Source organism: Sus scrofa, unplaced genomic scaffold (genome assembly GCF_000003025.6).
Source record: "Sus scrofa isolate TJ Tabasco breed Duroc unplaced genomic scaffold, Sscrofa11.1 Contig297, whole genome shotgun sequence".
Taxonomy (NCBI): domain Eukaryota; kingdom Metazoa; phylum Chordata; class Mammalia; order Artiodactyla; family Suidae; genus Sus; species Sus scrofa.
Window position 1 is genome coordinate 154,114 of NW_018085169.1, and position 21,737 is coordinate 175,850.

General features: G+C 43.5%; 1 pseudogene and 2 gene segments (V, D, J or C); all 3 read right to left on the reverse strand.

Moving 5' to 3' along the window:
- Positions 1-9,148: 9,148 nt before the first annotated feature.
- LOC110258701 lies at positions 9,149-10,553 on the reverse strand (annotated as a pseudogene).
- A 2,615-nt stretch (positions 10,554-13,168) lies between these two features.
- Positions 13,169-13,912, reverse strand: LOC110258690. The segment is given in 2 exon segments: positions 13,169-13,572; positions 13,766-13,912. Coding segments are annotated over 2 exon segments (444 nt in total).
- Positions 13,913-19,776: 5,864 nt separating this feature from the next.
- LOC110258692 lies at positions 19,777-20,957 on the reverse strand. The segment is given in 3 exon segments: positions 19,777-20,271; positions 20,382-20,590; positions 20,844-20,957. Coding segments are annotated over 3 exon segments (357 nt in total).
- Between the last annotated feature and the right edge of the window lie 780 nt (positions 20,958-21,737).

Sequence of the window (21,737 nt, forward strand, 5' to 3'; positions counted from 1 at the left end):
CACGTCTGCAACCTACACCACAGCTCACAGCAATGCCAGATCGTCAACCCACTGAGCAAGGGCAGGGACCGAACCACAACCTCATTGGTCCTAGTCAGATTTGCTAACCACTGTGCCACAAAGGGAATTCCTAGCTATTCTTTTGATTGTGAAAATGGGACACTGCAGACACTCCAGAATAAAAAAAAAAAACCATTACATTAAAGCACTTAAAATGATTTTTTTTTTCTGTTGAGCCCATAGCATATGGAAGATCCAGGCTTGGGATCGGACCCAAGCCACTGCAGTGACAATCCCGGATCCTTAACCCCTGGCACCATTAGGGAACTCTTAACTGATGTGTTAAAGCACATAATGCCTGTTCATCTCCTGTTTAACACACGTGGAAAGATCATATCAGGAAAGACACAGAGATGAGTGGGTTTTTAAGTGCTCACTCATCATGCTATTTTACAAATCTATTAACCACCTCAGTAGTGACGTCAGTGATGTTCTGCCTCAGGGACCCACTGGCCTCACAGAAGTGACTTCTATCCAGTCAGTCACTTTTGACCAGAAGCCAAGCATAAGCCAGAGTTTCAATCCTCTTTGAAGCATTACCTGCCCTCACCTTTCAGTGCTTCCAGAAATGTGTATGTGGACTCTTCTAAAGCAACTGCTAGGCCACATTGAGAAAAAGGATAAAATATTCTTTAAAAAAATGAAATAAAATAAAATGAGATGCAATGTGTATTCCTGAAAGGAGGCATGGAGGTCTTATAAAGTTTACTGAGAACTACAGGACATCATAAATTCTTAGAAATTTCCATGTGGAACTCTTAAATCCCATATTCTTATCCTGGGCAGCTAGGAAGCTCCTCCATCAAGAGATGGAATCCCTAACTCTGGGCCCTGACAGCCTCATGTGAAATGTAAAACCCACTATGAGAATGTCTATTAATCTACCATTCTGTGTAAACTTATTGCATCAAAATGATTTATTTAAGATAATAGCAACAGGAGAATTCTTGGATTCTATGGAAACATGAAAGCAAAGAATTCCTGGTCACAGGAATGCAGCCAATCCTACTAACCAGACACATAAACACCTATTGTTTTGGGGCCTAGTGGTAATACTTAAAGAAAAAGTCAGTAAAAATCATTGGTCTTCATTGCAACATAAGCCCGTAGTGTTGGTTATAACTGGAGTTGAACTGTCCTAAGAATATGTATTTTTAAAAAAGGACAGAATTAAAAAAACATGCTATAGAATTTGTCCGGATGTAAATATTTGTTCAGAGAAAGAGTGAAGAGAGAGAAGAGGCGTTCTAATCCTCACAGTGGTAGGCAGATAAAGAAAGACTTTGGACCAGAGGGACCAAAACTTGCAAGAGGATAGACATGTGAGGTAAGAATTGGCCTTGACTGCCCCCTAGTGGGCTGTTGACATAGCTCAGGGACAGTGCCATGACTTGAAAGGAGCAGGACACTTATATATTCAGATATATATTTATAGCCTTTAAAAAATGAGACCTATTTCAATTATTCATTTAATTATATCTATACCTAGAAACTTTGAGTGAGATTTGTATTCATGAAATGAGTCATGTGAAAAGCACTTTGTTTGATATTTTTTCTGTTTTATGACAATATACCATCAAGATTGCAATCTCCACAAAATTATTTAAGTTGAAAAGAGACAAGAAAATCCAGAGCAAGGGAGAATGTCTGAAGGTTTGGAAAATCAACATATAAAATCCACAAGAAATAGAAGGGTAAAATAGATGTGATATTTCCATCGCATGAAAGCGCCTTGAGATTACATTGGAAAATAGAATCATACAGGGCTGAGATTGCAGCTAAAAAGACCATTTTCTAGTAGTGCCATTTTTAAACTTGCTTTTATGCTCTTATATATGGTTATCAATATTCACCAAGATAAAAGCTCTGATTGGCTCAGGCAGAAAACGAAGCCTGAACAAAAGGAATTCATCTGAGGTTTGGTTGTCCCACAGGCCATCTTCTCTCATTGGCCTGTTTCTTTTTTTTTCATCCTAATTTTTATTTTTTTTTTATTAGAGTATTGTTGCTTTACACTGTTGTGTTAATTTCCACCGTATAGCATAGTGACCCAGTCATACATATATATTCTTTTCTTCATACCATCTTCCATTGTGTTCTGCCCCAAGAGATTGGACAAAGTTCCCTGTGCTGTGAGGTAATACCCCATTGCTTATCCATTACAAATGTAATAGTTTGCACCTACCAACCCCAAACTCCTCATCCATCCTACTTCCTCCCCCACTCTCCCCTGGCAACCACAAGTCTGCTTTCCCTGTCTGTGATCAGTTTCTGTTTTGTAGGTAGGATTTAAATTTTAACTAATACTAGTTTACAACTTTACATAAAGTCCATGAAAACATAGAATGACTTTTTGTTACAAGTCAAAGCTCTATGGAGTACTGAGGAATCATCAAGAAATTAAGATGAGTCATAGGCAGGGCTGTTTTTCCAGGACCTAAATAATTTTGCTATGTCAATATTGCTAAATTCTATAGACAACATTTCATACTCAAATATTATTTGCCTGTATTGGTCTTGATTTTTGGATAGAAAAATCTGAACTCCTTTGGAACCAAACAAAATTACTGTACCAGAAGGTCTCATTACATAAAGTAAAAAACACTTTTCTCTGTTCAGTTTGAAGATTTACCAAGGGTTTAGGAACTCTAGTATAATGCCTGATAATATTACTGAATAAAGAGTGTTGTGTTGTCTTTTTTTTTTTACACATCTTTATTACGTATGGTTCTATGTTAAATTCCAGGCTTAGAAATATGAGTTTTGAGAACGCTTACCTAACTATCTGCTAAAGGAATACATCTGGATAGCAATAAGTCTTTTGCAAGCCAACATAAAACATAAGGCAATGTTAGCTAACTCTAATGAAATCTTTAAAATATGAAGTTCAAGAGCACAAAATACTTCCAAGCTACTCCATTGAAATATACCGATACACATCATTTAGCTTGGAAATCATCACGAATGTATAGTTGGGACTCCATCTTTTTTTTAATTATTATTACTCAAATGAATTTATCATATCTGTAGTTGTATAATGATCATAACAATCTGATTTCACAGGATTTCCATCCCACAGCCCAAGCACATCCCCCAACCCCCCAAACTGTCTCCTCCAGAGACCATAAGTTTTTCAATGTCTGTGAGTCAGCATCTGTTCTACAACGACGTTCAGTCTGTCCTTTTTTCAGATTCCACATGTCAGTGAAAGCATTGGATGTTGGTGTCTCATTGTATGGCTGACTTCACTTAGCATGATACATTCTAGGTCCATCCATGTTGCTAAAAATGCTGGTATTTTGATCCTTTTAATGGCTGAGTAATCTTCCATTGTGTATATGTACCACATCTTCTGGATCCACTCCTCTGTCGATGGAAATTGAGGTTGTTTCCATGTCTTGGCTATTGCAAATAGTGCTGCAATGAACATGGGAGTACATGTGTCTTTGCGAGTCATGGTTTTCTCTGGATAGATGCCCAGGAGTGGGATTGCTGGATCAAAAGGTAGTTCTATGTTTAGTTTTCTGAGGAATCTCCATCCTGTTTTCCATAGTGGTTGCGTCAATTTACAATCCCACCAACAGTGTACTAGGGTTCCTTTCTCCACGGACTCTCCAGCACTTATTTTTTGTAGACTTTTAGATGATGGCCGTTCTGGCTGATGTAAGGTGGTACCTCAGAGTGGTTTCGATGTGCATATCTCTAATCATGAGTGATGTTGAGCATCTTTTCATGTGTGTTTTGGCCATCTGTATGTCTTCATTGGAGAATTGTCTGTTTAGATCTTCTTCCCACTTTTTGATGGGCTTGTTTGTTTTTTTGGTATGGAGCTGCAGAAGTTGTTTATAAATGTTGGAGATGAATTCCTTGTCAGTCGATTCACTGGCAAAGATTTTCTCCCATTCTGTGGGCTGTCTTTTTGTGTTGTTGAGGGTTCCCTTTGCTGTGCAGAAACTTTGAAGTTTGAGTAGGTCCCATTTGTTTATTTTTCTTTTTATTGTCAATACTCTGATAGGTGGATCTGAGAAGATGTTGCTGTCATTTATGTCCCAGAGTGTGTGGCCAAAGTTTTCCTCTAGGAGTTTTATAGTGTCTGGTCTTATATCTAGGTCATTCATCGATTTGGAGCTTATTTTTGTGTATGGTGTTAGGGAGTGTTCTAATTTCATTCTTTTCCATGTGGCTGTCCAGTTTTCCCAGCATCACTTATTGAACAAGCTGTCCTTTCTCTGTTGTATAGTCTTGCCTCCTTTGTCATAGATGAGTTGGCTGTAAGTGCATGGGTTTATTTCTGGGCTGTCTGTCCTGTTCCACTGATCTATATGTCTGCCTTTGTGCCAGTACCATGCAGTTTTGATGACTGTTGCTTTGTAGTAGAGTCTGAAGTCCGAGAGCCTGATTCCTCAGGCTCCATTTTTCTTTTTCAGGATGTCTTTGGCTATTCTGGGTCTTTTGTGCTTCCAAACAAACTTTAAAATATTTTGTTCGAGTTCTGTGACAAATGTCCTTGGTAATTTGATAGGGATGGCATTGAATCTGTAGATTGTCTTGGGTAGTATAGTCATTTTGATAATATTAACTCTTCCAATCCACGGGCATGGTATATCTTTCCATCTATTTGTGTCATCTTTGATGTCTTTCATCAGGGGCTTGTAGTTTTCAGAGTACAGGTCTTTTGTTTCTTTAGGTAGGTTTACTCCTAGGTATTTTATTCTATTGGATGCAATGGTAAATGTGATTGCTTCCCTAATTCCCTTTTCTGCTTTTTCATTTTTAGTATATAGAAACATCTATCAATTTCTGTGTATTGATTCTGTATCCTGCAACTTTGCCAAATTCATGGATGAGCTCTAACAGTTTTCTGGTAGAGTCTTTAGGATTCTCTAGGTATAGTATCACGTCATCTGCAAATAGGGATAGTTTGACTTCTTCCTTTCCAATTTGGATTCCTTTGATTTCTTTTACTTCTCTGATTGCTGTGGCTAGGACTTCCAGAACTATGTTGAAGAGTAGTGGAGAGAGCAGACATCCTTGTCTTGTTCCTGATCTCAGCAGGAATTCTTTCAGCTTTTCACCATTGAGAATGACGTTCGCTGTGGGTTTGTCGTATATGGCCTTTATCATGTTGAGGTAGGTTCCCTCTATGCCCACTTTCTGCAGGGTTTTTATCAGAAGTGGGTGTTGGATTTTGTCAAAGGCTTTTTGCACGTCTATGGAGAGGATCATATGGCTTTTATTCTTCAGTTTGTTAATGTGGTGTATCACACTGATGGATTTGCAGATATTGAAGGACCCTTGCATCCCTGGGATAAATCCCACTTGATCCTGATGTACAATCCTTGAAATGTATTGTTGGATGTGGTTGGCTAGTATTTTGTTGAGGATTTTTGCATCGATGTTCATCAGTGAAATTGGCCTGTAGTTTTCTTTTTTTGTGGAATCTTTGTCTGGTATTGGTACCAGGATGATGGTGGCCTCATAGAATGAGTTTGGGCGTATCCCTTCCTCTGCAATTTTTTGAAATAGTTTCAGAAGGAGAGATGTTAACTCTTCTCTAAATGTTTGATAGAATTCTCCTGTGAAGCCATCTGGTCCTGGACTTTTGTGTGTTGGAAGTTTTTAAATCCCAGTTTCCATTTCAGTTCTTGTGATGGGTCCATTCATCTTTTCTATTTCATCTTCGTTGAGTCTTGGAAGATTGTACTTTTCTAAGAATTTGTCCATTTCTTCTAGGTTTTCCATTTTATTGGCATATAGTTGCATATGGTAGTCTCTTATGATCCTTTGTATTTCTGTGGTGTCTGTTGTTACTTCCCCTTTTTCATTTCCACTTTTATTGATTTGACTCATCTCTCTTTTTTGCTTGATAAGACTGGCTAGGGGTTTATCACTTTTGTTGATCTTTTCGAAGAACCAGCTTTTCGTTTCATTGATCTTTTCTATGGTTTTCTTTGTTTCTAGTTCATTGATTTCTGCTCTGATCTTTATGATTTCTTTCCTTCTACTAACTTTCGGTCTTGTCTGTTCTCTCTCGAGCTGCTTTTGATGTAAAGTTAGCTCATTTATTTGAGCTTTTTCTTGTTTCCTGAGGTGGGCTTGTATTGCTATAAACTTTCCTCTTAGAACGGCTTTTGCTGCATCCCATAGGTTTTGGAGTGTCATATCTTCGTTGTCATTTCCTGCTAGGTATTTTTTAATTTCCTCTTTGATTTCTTCAGTGATGCATTGGTTGTTTAGTAGCATGTTGTTGAGTCTCCACGTGTTTGTGTTTTTTTCCTTTTTTTTTTTTTCTTGTTCATTTCCAGTCGTATAGCGTTGTGGTCGGAAAAAGATGCTTGATATGATTTCAATTTTCTTAAAGTTACCGAGGTTGGATTTGTAGCCCAGGATATGATCCATCTTAGAGAATGTTCCATGTGCACTTGAGAAGAATGTGTATTCCGTTCCTTTTGGATGGAATGTCCTATAAATATCTATTAAGTCCATCTGGTTTAATGCTTCATTCAGTGCCTGTGTTTCCTTATTGATTTTCTGTCTGGTTGATTTGTCCATTGCTGTAAGTGGGCTGTTAAAGTCCCCCACTATTAGTGTGTTATTGTCAATTTGTCCTTTTAAGGTTGTTAGCATTTGCCTTATATATTGTGGTGAACTTGTGTTGGGTGTGAAGATATTTAAAATTGTTATATCATCTTCTAGGATTGATCCTGTGATCATTATGTAATGTCCTTCTTTGCCCCTGAAAATATTCTTCATTTTAAAGTCTATTTTGTCTGATATGAGTATTGCTATGCCAGCTTTCTTTTGATCCCCGTTTGCATGAAATGTCTTCTTCCATCCTCTCACTTTCAATTTGTACGTGTCCCTAGAAGTGAAGTGGATCTATGGAAGACAGCATATATATGGGTCTTGTTTTGGTATCCACTCAGCAAATCTATGTCTTTTGGTTGGGGCGTTTAGTCCATTCACATTTAAGGTAATTATTGATATGTATGTTCTTATTGCCATTTTATTTATTACTTTGGGTTTGTTTTTGCTGCTCTTTTCCCTTTCCTTCTTCTCTTGTTCTCTTCTGCCTATAGAAGTTCCTTTAGTATTTGTTGTAAGGCTGGTTTAGTGTTGCTGAATTCTCTCAGCTTTTGTTCATCTGTGAAGGTTTTGATTTCTCCTTCAAATCTGAATGAGAGCCTTGCTGGGTAGAGGAATCTTGATTGGAGGTTTTTTCCTTTCATCATGTTAAGTATATCATGCCACTCCCTTCTGGCCTGCAGAGGTTCTGTTGAAAAATCTGCCGATAGCCTTATCGGGGTTCCCTTGCATGTTATTTGTTTCTTTTCCCTAGCTGCTTTCAGGATTTTCTCTTTGTCTTTAATTTTGGTCAGTTTGATGAATATGTGTCTCGGGGTGTTCCTCCTTGGGTTTATTTTGTATGGTACTCGTTGTGCTTCCTGGATTTGAGTGAGTGATTCCTTCCCCATGTTAGGGAAGTTTTCGGCTATTATCTCTTGGAATACTTTTTCTGTCCCCTTCTCTTTCTCTTCTCCTTCTGGCACCCCTATAATATGGATGTTGGTGCATTTAATGTTGTCCCAGAGTTCTCGGAGACTCTCTTCATTTGTTTTCAATCTTTTTTCTCTTTTCTGTTCTGCATCCGTAATTTCCACTAATCTGTCCTCTACCTCGGTTATTTGTTCTTCTGCCTCCTGCATTCTGCTGTTAGCTGTTTCTAGTGAATTTTTTATTTTCGTTATTGTATTTTGCATCTCTTCTTGTTTAACTTTTACATCTTGTATCTCTTTGGTCAGGGTTTCCTGTATGTTATCCATCTTTGCCTCCAGTTTATTTCGAATGTCTTGCATCATCTTCAGCATCAACAGTCTAAAATCTTTTTCCTGGAAGCTAAGAATCTCCTCCTCACTCAGCTGTTTTTCTGGGGTTTTTTTCTTTCTCCCTCATCTGAGTTCTAGGTCTATGTCTTTTCATTTTTATAGGTTTTTGGTGTGGTGACCGTCTTACAGATAATAGAGTTGTAGCCTCTCTTACTTCTGATGTCTGCCCCCCTTGTGGCTGAAGTCAGTATGGAGGCTTGCTATAGGCTTCCTAATGGGAGGGGCTGATGCCTGCCCCCTGGTAGGTGGAGCCAATTCTAATCCCTCTGGTGGTTGGGGTTTAGCCTCTGGATGGGATTAGAGGTAGCTGTGTGCCTGAGGGGTCTTTAGGTAGCCTGTTTACTGAGGGGCGGGGCTGTGATCCCTCCTGGGTTGTTGTTTGCCCTGGGGCTTCTCAGCAGCTGACTGACCAGTGGGGCCAGATTTCCCCAAAATGGTCACCTCCAGAGGAAGGCACTGCTGCTGAATATTCCCAAGAGCTTTTCTTTCAATGTCCTTCCCTCACAACAAGCCACATCCACCCCTGTTTTCCCAGGATTTCCTCCAAGTACTGTGGTCAGGTTTGACCTAGATTCCCATAAAAACTTTGCTTTTCCCTGGAACACAGTGCACATGAAAATCTGTGTGCACCTTTTAAGTATGGGGTCTCTGTTTCCCCCAGTCCCATGGAGCTCCTGTGCACAAGCCCCACTGGCCTTCAATGCCAGATGCTCCAGTGGCTCTTTCTCCCAGTGCCAAATCCCCACACGTGAGAGTTTGATGTGGGGCTCAGAACTCTCACAGTTGTTAGGTGAGTCTCTGTGAACCAGTTAGTTTCCAGTCTGTGGAGTTTCCCACCCAGGAGGTATAGGGTTTTTTATATCATGAAATCGCCCCTCCTACCTCTTGATGTGGCCTCCTCATTTTCTTCTGGAGTAGGGTATCTTTTTTAAGGTTTCTGGTCCATTTGGGGGAAGAGTGCTCAGTCTTTAGTTGTGAATTTTGTTGTTTCTAGGACAGAAGTTGAGCTCCAGTCCTTCTATTCCACCATCTTAATCCCATCTCCCTCACTGACCTGTTTCTAAGGGGGCATCATGCCAAGGCCATGCAGCTCTCAGGGCCTTAACATCTGGTATCTGATGAGGAGCTGAGGCTCTGCTGGTCCACAGTCCTCAGCTGCACCCTCTGCCCCATGTTTTCCCACTTCTTCCTCTTACACAGACTCAGAGCAGATGACCCTTTGCTCCCCAGATAACACACACATGTGTGCAGCACAGCCCCCAGAAGAGGGGTTGTATCACTGTGGGGGGATATTGTATACTTTGCTGGCAGTAATAAACACCAGAATCTTCCCTTCTGATTTTCAGGGTGACGTCTGTCCCTGACCCACTGCCAGTGAACTTGTCTGGGACACCAGAGGCCGAGTGGAAGCCAAATAGATCAGGAGTCTTGGAGACTGGCCTGGTTTCTGCAGGTACCAACTCAAATCAGTGTTTCCATAACTACCTTGGATTCTCTGACTGGACCTGCAGGAGATGGAGGCCAGGTCTCCAGTGCTGACTGACAGGGGAGTGGAGTCTGGGTCAGCACAATGGCTCCACTAGATCCTGAAATAATGAGAGAAAAGAAAAGCATTTTGAGCAAATATCATGAGTAATTTTCACAATTTTCTATGCATTATTTTCTTCATGCTAGATTATTTTTTTTAATTTGTCCTTTTGCCTTTTCTAGGGCCAATCCCATGGCATATGGAGGTTCCCAGGCTAGGGGTCTAATCAGAGCTGAACCTGCCAGCCTATGCCAGAGCCACAGCAATGCAGGATCCAAGCCATGTCTGTGACATACAGCAGTGCTCAGGGGCAACACTGGATCCTTAACCCATTGCGGAAGACCAAGGATTGAACCCACAACCTCATGGTTCCTAGTCGGATTCATTAACCACTGAGCCATGATGGGAATGCCTAGATTACTTTTTGATTGTGAATTGTATCCAAAATATTCAATTTTAGAAAACCCCAAGATTTACAACATAAAAGGAGATATCCAGGAGTTCCCATCATGGCGCAGTGGTTAACAAATCCGAATAGGAATGATGAGGCTGCAGGTTTGATCCCTGGACTTGCTCAGTGGGTTAAGGATCCAGCATTGCCGTGAGCTGTGGTGTAGGTTGCAGATGTGGCTCGGATCCTGTGTTGCTGTTGCTCTGGCCTAGGCCAGGAGCTGCAGGTCCGATTGAACCCCAAGCCTGGGAACTTCCATATGCCATGAGAGCGTCCCAAGAAATGGCAAAAAGACAAAAGAGAGAGAGAGAGAGAGAGAGAGAGAGAGAGAGAGAGAGAGAGAGAGAGAGAGAGAGAACTCTAAAGCACATGTACGCCTGCCCACACTATCTATGCCTCCATTTTTTTTAAAGGATGTTTATCTGTTTCTTCTGGATTTTTCCTCCTAATCACTTTGTTAAATATCTATTGCCCTTGGTAGAGGGTGAGAGATGTTCACATACATGTGGGCAAATTCACATGAAAAGCAGTGCTGCCCCCCAGCCCCCCTTCCCATTCTGATCTCCCCTCTGTCCTCACCTGGGACCCAGAGCAGCAGGAGCCCCAGGAGCTGAGCAGGGAACCCCATGTTCAGCTGAAAACAGAGGAGCCATGATCAGTCCAAGCCAGACTAGAGCTGCCCTTTTATGTCAGTCTGGCCAGAGCAGGTACTTCCTAGGGGACAGCATGCAAATCCCTGGGGATGGGGGAGGAAGCAGAGGGGAAATAGACAGGGGCTGGGGTGGCAGGGGGGATTTTCCTGTAACAAAGATAAAATGTCCTTGTGATGAAGGGAAATATTCACTTCCTTACAGATGACACCTATGCTGCCTCCAAGGTGACGGCACACATTTCAATGTTTCCTTCTATGTTCTCTTCAAGAGTTTTAGTTTCTTATACTTTCATTATCAGATTACATGCCTCTTTTTAAGACTAGCTTCCATAATTTTTAATGATTTTTTTTTACTATTTTTCACCCATGTATGATTTTATTGATTTATTCCTAATATCTTTATAAACCAGTTGCTTAATATTCAGTTTTAATAAGATGCATCTCTCTGCATGCTTGTGTACAATACTGAATTGGGCAGCAGAGTTTGGAGCTCCAACACTCAAACCTCACAGGATCGTGACATTAAGGATTCACTTCATATTCAGAGATGCTTGTGTTAACGAGTGTTTGACGGATCCAGGCTGTGCTCTGGGTGGTCCTGCTGCACATGACTGATAGAGTCCACTGGTAGAGTCTCATCTGGGACCAGGGCTGAAGGGCACTGAGCACTCAGGGTACCATGTCCTTATGGCAAGTTCAGGAGTGAATGAAACCCCCCTCCAAGCTGCACAGGAGAGTCCAGTCCAGTCATCTCCATCACAGGTGCACACAATTTTGATTTATTCTTCACCTTGGTGATTCTTCAAGTTTCTGCAACCTAGTCCATAGAAGTTTTAAGATATTTGCTCATGCCATTGAGATAATTACTTTTGTGGGGTTCATATCCTAAAAATGTCATTACATATAAATTTATGTTGATTTTTAAATAAAACCTGTGGGGGGAGGGAGTGGGGTGGTTGGGGAGCTTGGGGTTAATACATACAAACTATTGCCTTTGGAATAGATTAGCAATGAGATCCTGCTGTGTAGCACTGGGAACTATATCTAGTCACTAATGATGGAGGATGATAATGTGTGAAAATAGTATATGTACATGTATGTGTAACTGGGTCACCATGCTGTACAGTAGAAAAAAAATTGTATTGGGGGAATAAGTATTAAAAAATAAATGCAGAATCCAAAAACAAAAGGAAACAAACAAACAAAAATGTTATGTTTCCAACTAGTGGCTTTCATCAAATTGTTAAATGGCTTCAGGAGAAAAAAACGGACCCCTTTAGCTGAAGAAAAGATGGCCTAACACATAATTTCTTAAATCTCATCTAGAGAGACAGGGGTGTCATCTTCTTAAAATGCACACTATCATTGTGGTATAAGAAGGAGTCGCTAGTTGGCATTTCTAACAAGCTTCCAGAGATATAAAGACAGTTGTTGGCCTCTGGAGCCTGCACATTATGTTTGTATTACATGGAGTTTATTTCATAGAAAAGAGAATGCTATATTGACTGTGCTTATATATATTTTGTAGTAGAATTAAGTATATTTTTCTTCTCATTTTTCTGTGTACGCTGTGGCTGAATGAAGTTTCCCACTGCCGTCTCAGACTTGATGATGAGCCTTGGAAGCACATTCAAGTCCATTCTGGGACTGTCCACAAACTAGCACAATTTGAGAGAAGGGAAGTAGTGACCTGCTGGGCTGTGAGCTGCCAAGTCCCCATCCTCCCCATCACTTCTGGAAACAGATTCCCCCCAGCCCTCTCCCTCCATGGTTTCCTGTAGATTTGCTCCATGAGGCCCTCTCTGAGATTAGGAGTCAGAGAGAAAGCTCCAATGCTGTCCCTCAGCACCTGCAGGCAGACGTGGGGACAGAGGTGGGACTGGAGAGTCACCTGATGAAGTGATGCAGGCAGCTGAGAGCATCAGGACCACATGGCCAGGATTTCTAGACACGTCTGTTACCCTGTGTTGAGACAGCCTGAACCTTCAGAGGATGATGGGCTCTGGCTTCTGGGGAAGCACCTGAACCCTCTTCCAAACACGTGTACACAATTTATAATGTCTGTTTCCTGACACTCATAATGGCATGCCTTTGAAAAGTTGTAGATAAAAATAAACATTCCTCTATTAAAATAATCTCTACTTGAAAAATGTAGAAAACTCATATGTAGAATCTTTAAAAAAAGGATACAGATGAACTTATTTGCAGAACAGAAACAGACTCACAGACTATGAAAAACTCACAGGTCCCAAAAGGGACAGGTTGTGGGGAGGGAAGGCGGCCTGAGGGTTTGGCATGGAAAAGTCCTAAAATTAGGTTGTGGTGATGGTTGCACAACAATGAGTATAATTCAGTTCATTCTATTAGAGAAAAAAGAAAAATACAGATGTAACATTCCTTTGCTGTATGAGCCCCGATTAATGCTTTAACTCAAACTCCTCAGGTATAATGAATTATGAGCCAATTAAATCAGGAGAAGTGCTGTCATGTGTGTGCTGCTGGGGCTGAGGAGGAGGAAAGAGAGCTAGGGAGCCAAGGAGAACGCAGTTTCTTCTACTAGGGCCTCCCAGTGACCTCCAAAGGGTGGCTGCACCTGAAACAGGCTCTCAGTGATGGAGACACGAGGAGCAGCTGGGGTGACCCAGCCTCACACATCTGCTTACCCTGGGGGTTTTTGTGATGGCCTGTAACACTGTGGGAGGTGCACTATTATGCTGCAAACAGTAATAAGTTGCAACATCTTCAGCCTGCAGGCCACTGATGGTGAGGGTGAAATCGGTGCCAGATCCACTGCCCTTGAACCGGGATGGGACCCCACTTTGCAAACTGGATGCAGCATAGATCAAGAGTTTAGGAGCCTTCCCTGGTTGTTGTTGATACCAGCCTAAATAACTGCTAATGCTCTGACTGGCCCGGCAAGTGATGGAGACCGTGTCTCCTAGAGATGCAGCCAGGGAGGCTGGAGACTGGGTCAGCTGGATGGCACACCTGGCACCTGAGAGGGGAAACAAAAAACACATATTCCTGTTATCAGAGGACTTCCTTGAAGAGCCCAGAGGTACTGAGCACAGTGGCTCAAGGGATGCTCCCATGCCCCAGACACACAGAGACACTCAAGGGTCCCAGAGTGAGCAGGGATGAGGGGCAGGTGTCAGCAGTGGTAGTCATTCAGGGGGTCTCCCTCGTACCTGGGAGCCAGAGCAGCAGGAGGCCAAGGAGATGCATGGGGGCCCTCATGTCCATGCTGGGTCCTGACTGCCACTGACACCTACCCAGGGTGGGCCCAGACACTTAGTAAGTGTCCAGGGTGGTGGGCTGGCCTCTGGAAACATGCAAATCAGCAGGGGGAGGGGAGAGCTGGGCACAGCTGCAGGGCTGGCTTGTCTCAGTGACAGCACAGCGGCTATGCCCTGGGGACTCTGGTCAGAGCAGGCTGCACACATGTGCTGCAGAGAACAGGTTTCTCCCTGGAGACCACAGGATGGACTCAGTGCACTGTCCTGTCAGGGGAGGATTTGTTTTCCTCCATTCAAGGTTCCCATCATCTTTCTTGCTCCATCTCCATCTAAGAGCAGGAACATCAGGGATAATATATTTCAAAAACTGCAGAGAGTTTAACTACCTTCCTGTGTTGTGTATCTGGAGCTGTTTTTAAGGCTAGCAAATTTTCCTCTCAGATCTGATTCTCTGATGACTTGGGTGAGATATATTTTTGATCCTCCTCAGACCAACCACCCACTGGATCTCCCTGAACTGACTTTGTTTCCCTCGTACCTGGGAGGGAATTTCTTGCATCACCAGATCTCCTAAGAGATGCCAGTTCTCAGGGGTTTGGGAAAGGATGCTGGGGCTGAAGTAGGGGAAGGCAAGGACCATGGAGGAAGGTGAGGTTAGAAGCCTGGCACCTGGCAGGAGCTCACACGGTGTGGACAGGGCACCAGCAGAGGCAGGAAGGGAGCAGGACCTGGGGTGTGAGAGCCACATGGAGACAGGAGGGTGTCCCCTCAAGCGGGCATTGCCGCTCCTGGCCCAGTGCCAGATGTGTAGCTGCAGGAAGATGAGGAAGGCATTCATGTGGCCAGTGAGGCCAGGGCTGGTCATCACCCCAACCACCACTGCTTCTACCTCCCTTTACAGAGGAGGGCCCTGGACTTGGAGGTCAGATATGGAGAAACTAAGATCAGCCCCAATCCAGTCTGAGCCATTCTCTCTGAAGCAGGGTGAAGACAAGACCACAGCCTCTGGAGTTGCTGTGAGCTGCAGAGAGGCCAGGGAGGAGGGGACATGAGGCTGGAGAGAAAGCTGCCCTGCTGTCAGTGTCACCAGTCCAGGGAGCCCCAGCCCTTCAGGGTGTGGCTGCAAAGGAGAGAAGCTGTGTCCCCACACACAGTGGGAAAGTCTGTCTGCACTCAGGAGTCCCCGTGTCATCCTTGTCCATGAGGACTCTTGGAGCAGCAGTTATCTAGGCAAGTGCTCGATTAGCCTTACTGCATATGTTTTAATATATACTTTTCCTCTAAGTGTGCATGAGTGGTGTGTGCAAGCACGTTTCTATGCCTGTGTTTTCTGATCACTGCCTTCTTCTGCCCCTATGCTTGATGAAGATCATGTTGTCTCGAGCCCATTACAAAGATTTTTTAAAAATTAAATTTTTACTTTAGGTTAAAGTTTTTTATGATTTAATTTAAAGATTTTTGTTCATTTTATGAAATAATGGACATTCAGGCCAGAATTGTGCTGACAGCTATAACACGTTGCCTACAACTTTTAAGTTTATCCATAAAATAAAATGGTATGAGAATTGAATTAATGTAAACAGTGGTTCTTTTATATTTCCTGTGATTTGCAATTTTAGGATGAAAAATAAAATGCTTCCAAATCTACCACCAAAATAAGTTAATTCAAGATTATAGAGTCGTTTGGTAAATGTTGACATCAGATGATCAGAAACCTCAATTGACACTGCATTAAAGAGTGACTAGTAATCGTCCCACTAACTAGCATTAGCACACTGAGTAGAGGAAGAGTCCAGAGTGTGGGCTCAAGGAAAACTTTCACAGCTTCGCCCAGGCACCAAGCACATGCAGGCCGCCACACACAGCATGGCAGAACTGGAGTCTCCTATCCTGAGCAGAAGGGGAAGGCCTGCTATGCCCATGGCTCAGAGATTCTTCCACACGTTGAATTTCACTGTGCATGGACATTAAGGTGGGGGGAAAGAGAGTGCCCAAAGGGACCTTTACAAGGTGGTGGTGACATAATAGGGCCTGAGGATGCCAATGACATCAGGTCTCTAATCTTTGAGCTGACAGTGTCAGCTTCAGCAGGTGGGGAAAGGTGGCTGCCTGAGATGGATCCTGCTCAGCAAGTATAGAGACAGGCTGTGTAGATACTGCTGTGTCAGAGAGGAGGGGGCCAGGCCAGACTTCCAGCCCCAGAGTCCAGGACCCAGGGAGAATTTCTCTACCACCACCACGACTGCAGCTCCTTCTTCAAGTATCCCCACCACACTTGAGCCTTAAACCCCCAGGGGCTCCCTGTTGAAATAGGACAGGATCCCTCCCACTTGCTCATATTTCCAAGAGCAGGCCTAGGACCTTTGTAGATGGTGGTTTTTGTCTGCCATCTAATGACAGTTTTGAGACATAGTACCTTACAGGATGTCTGATGCTGTGGCCCAAGAGTCTAGACTATGACATTTTCATTGTTACTCATGGAAAAAAATGATAGTATTACATACATCCCAGGTTATATTCTGGGTGAAACACAGCTTTATTAATATACAAAGCACAGCACATATATACTATATACAGTGAGATGAGTGTGGCCATACGTATACAGTGAGGATTCAATCAACAATCAGAAGTATTCAACATTTTCTTTTCCATCATAGTGTCCAGCCTTACATTTAGGTCTTTAATCCATATTGAATTTATCTTTTGTTTTGTTTTGTTTTTGCCTTTTTCTTGGGCCACTCCCATGGCATATGGAGGTTCCCAGACTAGGGGTCGAATCAGAGCTGTAGCTGCCAGCCTATGCCAGAGCCACAGCAATGAGGGATCCAGGCTGCATCTGCGACCTACACCACAGCTCACAGCAACACTGGATCCTTAACCCACTGAGCAAGGCCAGGGATTGAACCCACAACCTCATGGTTCCTCCTTGGATTCATTCACCACTGAGCCATGACAGGAACTCCTTGAGTTTATCTTTTATATGGTGTTAGAGTACATGCTAGTTTCATTCTTTTACATGTATCTCTACAGTTTTCCCAGTTTGCTGAGACAAGCATTTCACCACTGGGTATGTTATACCTTCCCATTAGTCAGCTGCTTTGAATGTTGGATACATCTGTGAGGACTCAGGGAAGGAGAGCACTCAGCCTCAAGTTTAAGGAGCAATAGGAGTGGCTCCTCTACTTGGGCCATATGATCAGCTGAGCACATGGTGCTAGTTACAGCTGGATTAGATAAGAGTTCTGTGTGTACACTCTGAAAAGCTCAGATAGAAAGTCACTTCATAGATTTCTAGGCTTTTAGTGAAAAACTATGCCATGCTCAAGAAATAAATTAAATTATACTTTGTTAAAAAATAATGTCCCAGAAGATCAAGAACCTCTGGTACACTTGTCCATAGGACAATAGGCAGCTATGAGATTGAACTGACCACTGTAATCTGTCAACTTGATACCCATCAAGTTATTAGTGTTTCTGGGTCTCAGTGGCAGTCAGTCTGAGCAGAGCGCTGGGTCTTTGAGGACTGCCTACTAAGCAACTTCAGCAGGCAGACTCCATCTCCGTGGGAAGGACCTCAGTCCCCACGTCAGTCACCCCCCTGGCCCTAACTCTTCCTCAGCTTAGAGTTGGCATCACAGGGGCTCTCAAGCAGGTGACTTGGGAGAGAACACTTCAGGTTTGTCCTGGGCACCCCAGCATCATACGTTGGTGCGAGTAAGAACGCAGCACTCCCACCCTACAGCCCAGCTCTTGCTGGGCTCGGAAATGAACTGCTGAGTCAGCAGATGCTGGAGCAGTGCCCATGGTCCCAACTTAGTCTGAACAGAGATGTGACCAGAGACAAGGATGTTTGGAGATTTTTGGAGAGCTGGTTGCACAAGGGCTTGAAAAGTCATGATTAGGAGGTGAAGGTTTAGGAGTTCTGGGGAAAGGGTTAGGGAATACCTAAGCATTGTGTCCAAGGTGAGGAGAAAATGGTACAAGATGGAAATTGCAACGTAATTGTCTGAAGATAAAGGAAACCATCTGAAACTGACACAGGAACTCCTGGGCTGCCTGTCGACATCCTGGTGCGTGTCAGGTGGGTGATGTCCCATTGTTGGAGTGTTGTCCACATTCTGTTCCCAGGGACTCAACAGCTGGCAGCAAAGGACCCAGGGAAAATGTTCCCCCAAAGGCAAGTGAGCTCTCAAGTGTGCCCCCCACACAGGTTGAGATTTCCATTCCTGTTCAGACTGTTGAATGTGTGTCTTTTCCTTAAAGAAAGGGATCTGCCAGCTGACAGCGTCTCTGATTCTGGAGACCCACACATTCCACCAGCAGGAGGGCCAGTCTGGCTCAGGGACCAGGGGCCATGGAATCTGCCAGATGGGAGAGGGGCCAGAAAAGCAAACTGCTCTCTGTAGCCTGCAGTGCCAAGAGCCCTGCCACCTGGGCCTGTGAGGATACAGGGGACTCGATCAAACACATCAACCCTCTGGACACAACTGACACACAGTGACCACCTGGCTGAAAGAAAATGAGCCTAGTGGCTGCTCCAGGGAGGCCCTGGCAGCTGTTCCCTGGAGGGGGTGTGGGAGGAACCCCCTGCATGCAGAAGAAGAAGGGAAGGACAGGGTGGCTGTCCTGGGGTGCCCTGAGCCCTGTCTACACAGAAGGGTACCAGGCTGGGACTGAGGCCTCCAGGTATCTCCCAGCAGGTTCTCCAGACATTTCTCCTGAGCCCTGGCTGGAGTCCCCTTTGTCCTCTGGGCCCCACAGCTGCTCCTGCACCCTGAGGATGGAGCCCCCTTGGGAGTCTTGCATTAGGATCTGTGACTCTCCGCAGGGTCCAGGGAGCATCCTGCTCACAGGAGGATGTGCCGCATCCCCAGGCTCCACACTGGGCATCAGAGCAACAAGCCATTTGCATTTCAGATAAAATTTTGCCCATTGTGAATATGTGTAGAAACCTACTCTGAAGAATTTCTTCTAGTATAAGCCATTTTTTCTTTTTCTTTTTGAACTTCTAGTTAATCCAAGTTCAACTGCCCTTGCTATGCAAAACATACTTTGAATTCCTTAATCACAAACAGGATTATATCATTCCAGTGATCTGAAATTATTTACTCTTTTTTTTCTTTTGACCATACCTGCGATATGTACAAGTCCCCAGGCTAGAGAACTCCACCACAGGCACAGCAAAGCTGGACCCATGCCTCACCTATGAGCTACATAGCTTGCAGCAGTGCCAGATAGTTAACCCACTCAGTGAGACCAGGGATTGAACCCTCATCCTCATAGGTACTAGTTGGGTTCATAACCCCCTGAGCTACAACAGTATCTCCCTGAAAGTATTTTACTGTGATCCTATCATGCCATAACATGAAACCAGCATGCCCATTATTGCTTCATATACATTTTTAGAACATTTTAGAACCTGGGATCAGGAGTTCCTGTGGTGGCTCTGTGGGTTATGAAACTGATTTGTATCCATGAGGATGTGGATTTGATCCCTGACCTCACTCAGTCGATTAGGGATGCTGTTGCTGTGAGCTCTGCTGAAGGTCTCAGACATAGCTCGATCCTGTGATTCTGTGGCTGTGAGATAGGCCAGCAGCCATAGCTCTGATTTGAGCCCTAACCTGGGAATGCCACATGCTTCAGGTGCAGCCTGAAGAAAAGCAAAGCAAAGCAAGCAAGCAAGCAAGCAAGCAAAACAGGATCTATTTTATGTATCCATTTTCTATAGTTAGACCTATAATATAGGAATCAGATTTATATTCATGATATGAACGTGTCACGTGGAAAACTACATTTATATATTGTTGGATTGTTTTCCTTTTAGGACAATTGATGACCAAATTTATAATCACCACAAAATTACTTAAGTTGAAAAAGGCAAGACTATCCATTTCAAGGAATTGTCTTAGAGGGTTTGGAATGCAAACGTTGCAAAAGGCAAAACATACAAAATAAAAGGGTAAATTGGAGACTTTGTATTTTCACCGCATTAGAGTTTAATGGAAAATAGAATACTATAGCCTAAAATTCTAAATTAAAGATCTGCTTTTCATTGTACTACTTTTATTTTTTTACCTGACAGTAAGCTACTCTTTATTATTTCCAAAATTGCGTCCGATAAAGTTCTGACTTGGTCCGGGCAGAACACCTGAGCTGCAAAAGGGGAATTCAGCTGAGTTTTGGTTGTCCCATAGGCCAGGCCAATTTCTCTCACTGGCCTGTTTCTAAGGGGGTATCATGCCAAGGCTGGGAAGCTGACGGGTCTTAACATGCGGTGTCTGAGGAGGAGCTGAGGCAGCGCTGGTCCATGGTCCTCAGCTGCACCCTCTGCCCCTGGTTCTCCCACTTCTTCCTCTTACACAGACTCAGAGCTTCTGCCCCTCTGCTCCCCAGACAGCACACACATGTGTGCAGCTGGGCGCCCAGGAGAGGGGTTTGTGTTCAGGGCTGTATCACTGTGGGAGGAGATTCTTTATGTTGCTGGCAGTAATAAACTCCTGCATCCTTAGCCTCCACCCTGCTGATTTTCAGGGGGAAATCTGTCCCTGACCCAATGCCTCTGTACCTGTCTGGCACCCCAGAAGACTTGTTGGAAGCATAAAATATCAGGAGCTGTGGCGACTGTCTTGGTTTCTGCTGGTACCAACTCAAATATTTGTTTCCATAACTACCTTGGAGGCTCTGAGTGGACCTGCAGGAGATAGAGGCCGGCTCTCCAGGGCTGACTGACAGGGAGAGTGGAGTCTGGGTCAGCATGGTGGCCAACACTGGATCCTGAAATAATGAGAGAAAAGAATATATTTAGAGAAAGTTGCCTGTAATTTCAGTTTTCCATTGTTATTTATATCATACTAGATAATCATTTTGATTCTGACTTATACATAAAATATTCAATTTCAAAAGAACCCTAGATTTACAACATAAACACAGAGCTCTAGAATTCAGATCTACCTTCCCACACTGTCCATGCCTCCATTTTCCATAGAGGATGGGGACCTGTTTCTTCTGGATTTTTCCTCATTCTCACCTTGATAAACATCTCGTGACCTTGGCGGAGGGTGAGAGATGTGCACATACATGTGGGCAAATCCACATGAAGAGCTGTGCTGCCCCCACAGCCCCCCTTCCCCTTCTCATCTCCCCTCCATCCTCACCTGGGACCCAGAGCAGGAGGAGCCCCAGGAGCTGAGCAGGGAACCTCATGGTCAGCTGTGAAGAGATGAGCCCTGATCAGTCCAAGCCAGACTAGAGCTGCCCTTTTATGTCAGACTGGCCAGGGCAGGTCCTCCCTAGGGGACAGCATGTAAATCCCCTGTGGGAGCAACAGAGGGGAAAGAGCCAGTGGGGAACGTAGGGAGGGACTCAACTTTGAGCCAAGAGATATCATGGTCTCATTTTCTTCATCATTTTCACTCCTTATCTTGACATTCATGAGAGCAGCTGTCACTTCTCTTTACTCCCTTTCAGTCTCAGGAAGATCTCTCATTGCTCCCCTGCCTGTGCTTACAGATAATCCTTTTGAATGAGAAGCTCTATTAAATCCTATGTACTAAATCTTTCTAGTCCTAGTTTATAAGGCATTTTAAAATTAGAACTAGTAATGAATGCTACTTAAATAATGTATAAAACATTTAAATCATCCATCAATGTGATCAAAAAGGTTTTCTTCTGGAAATCATTTCTGTTCAGCTACGTTAATAAACCCTCTGGACTCACTGGACCTCATGAGGATCATTGTCCCTGTGATTATACATATGAGCCCCCAGAGCTGCTCTTAGAAGAAATTTGGAGAGCTGCCCACATGGGAAGCAGCCTGATCATAAGTTACTCTCAACCCTGAGGACCAAACCTAGTGCTCTTATATTCTTATAGTTATAAAACCTGCATATATTGGAATGTGTTCTCTCTTTTCTTCTTTGAT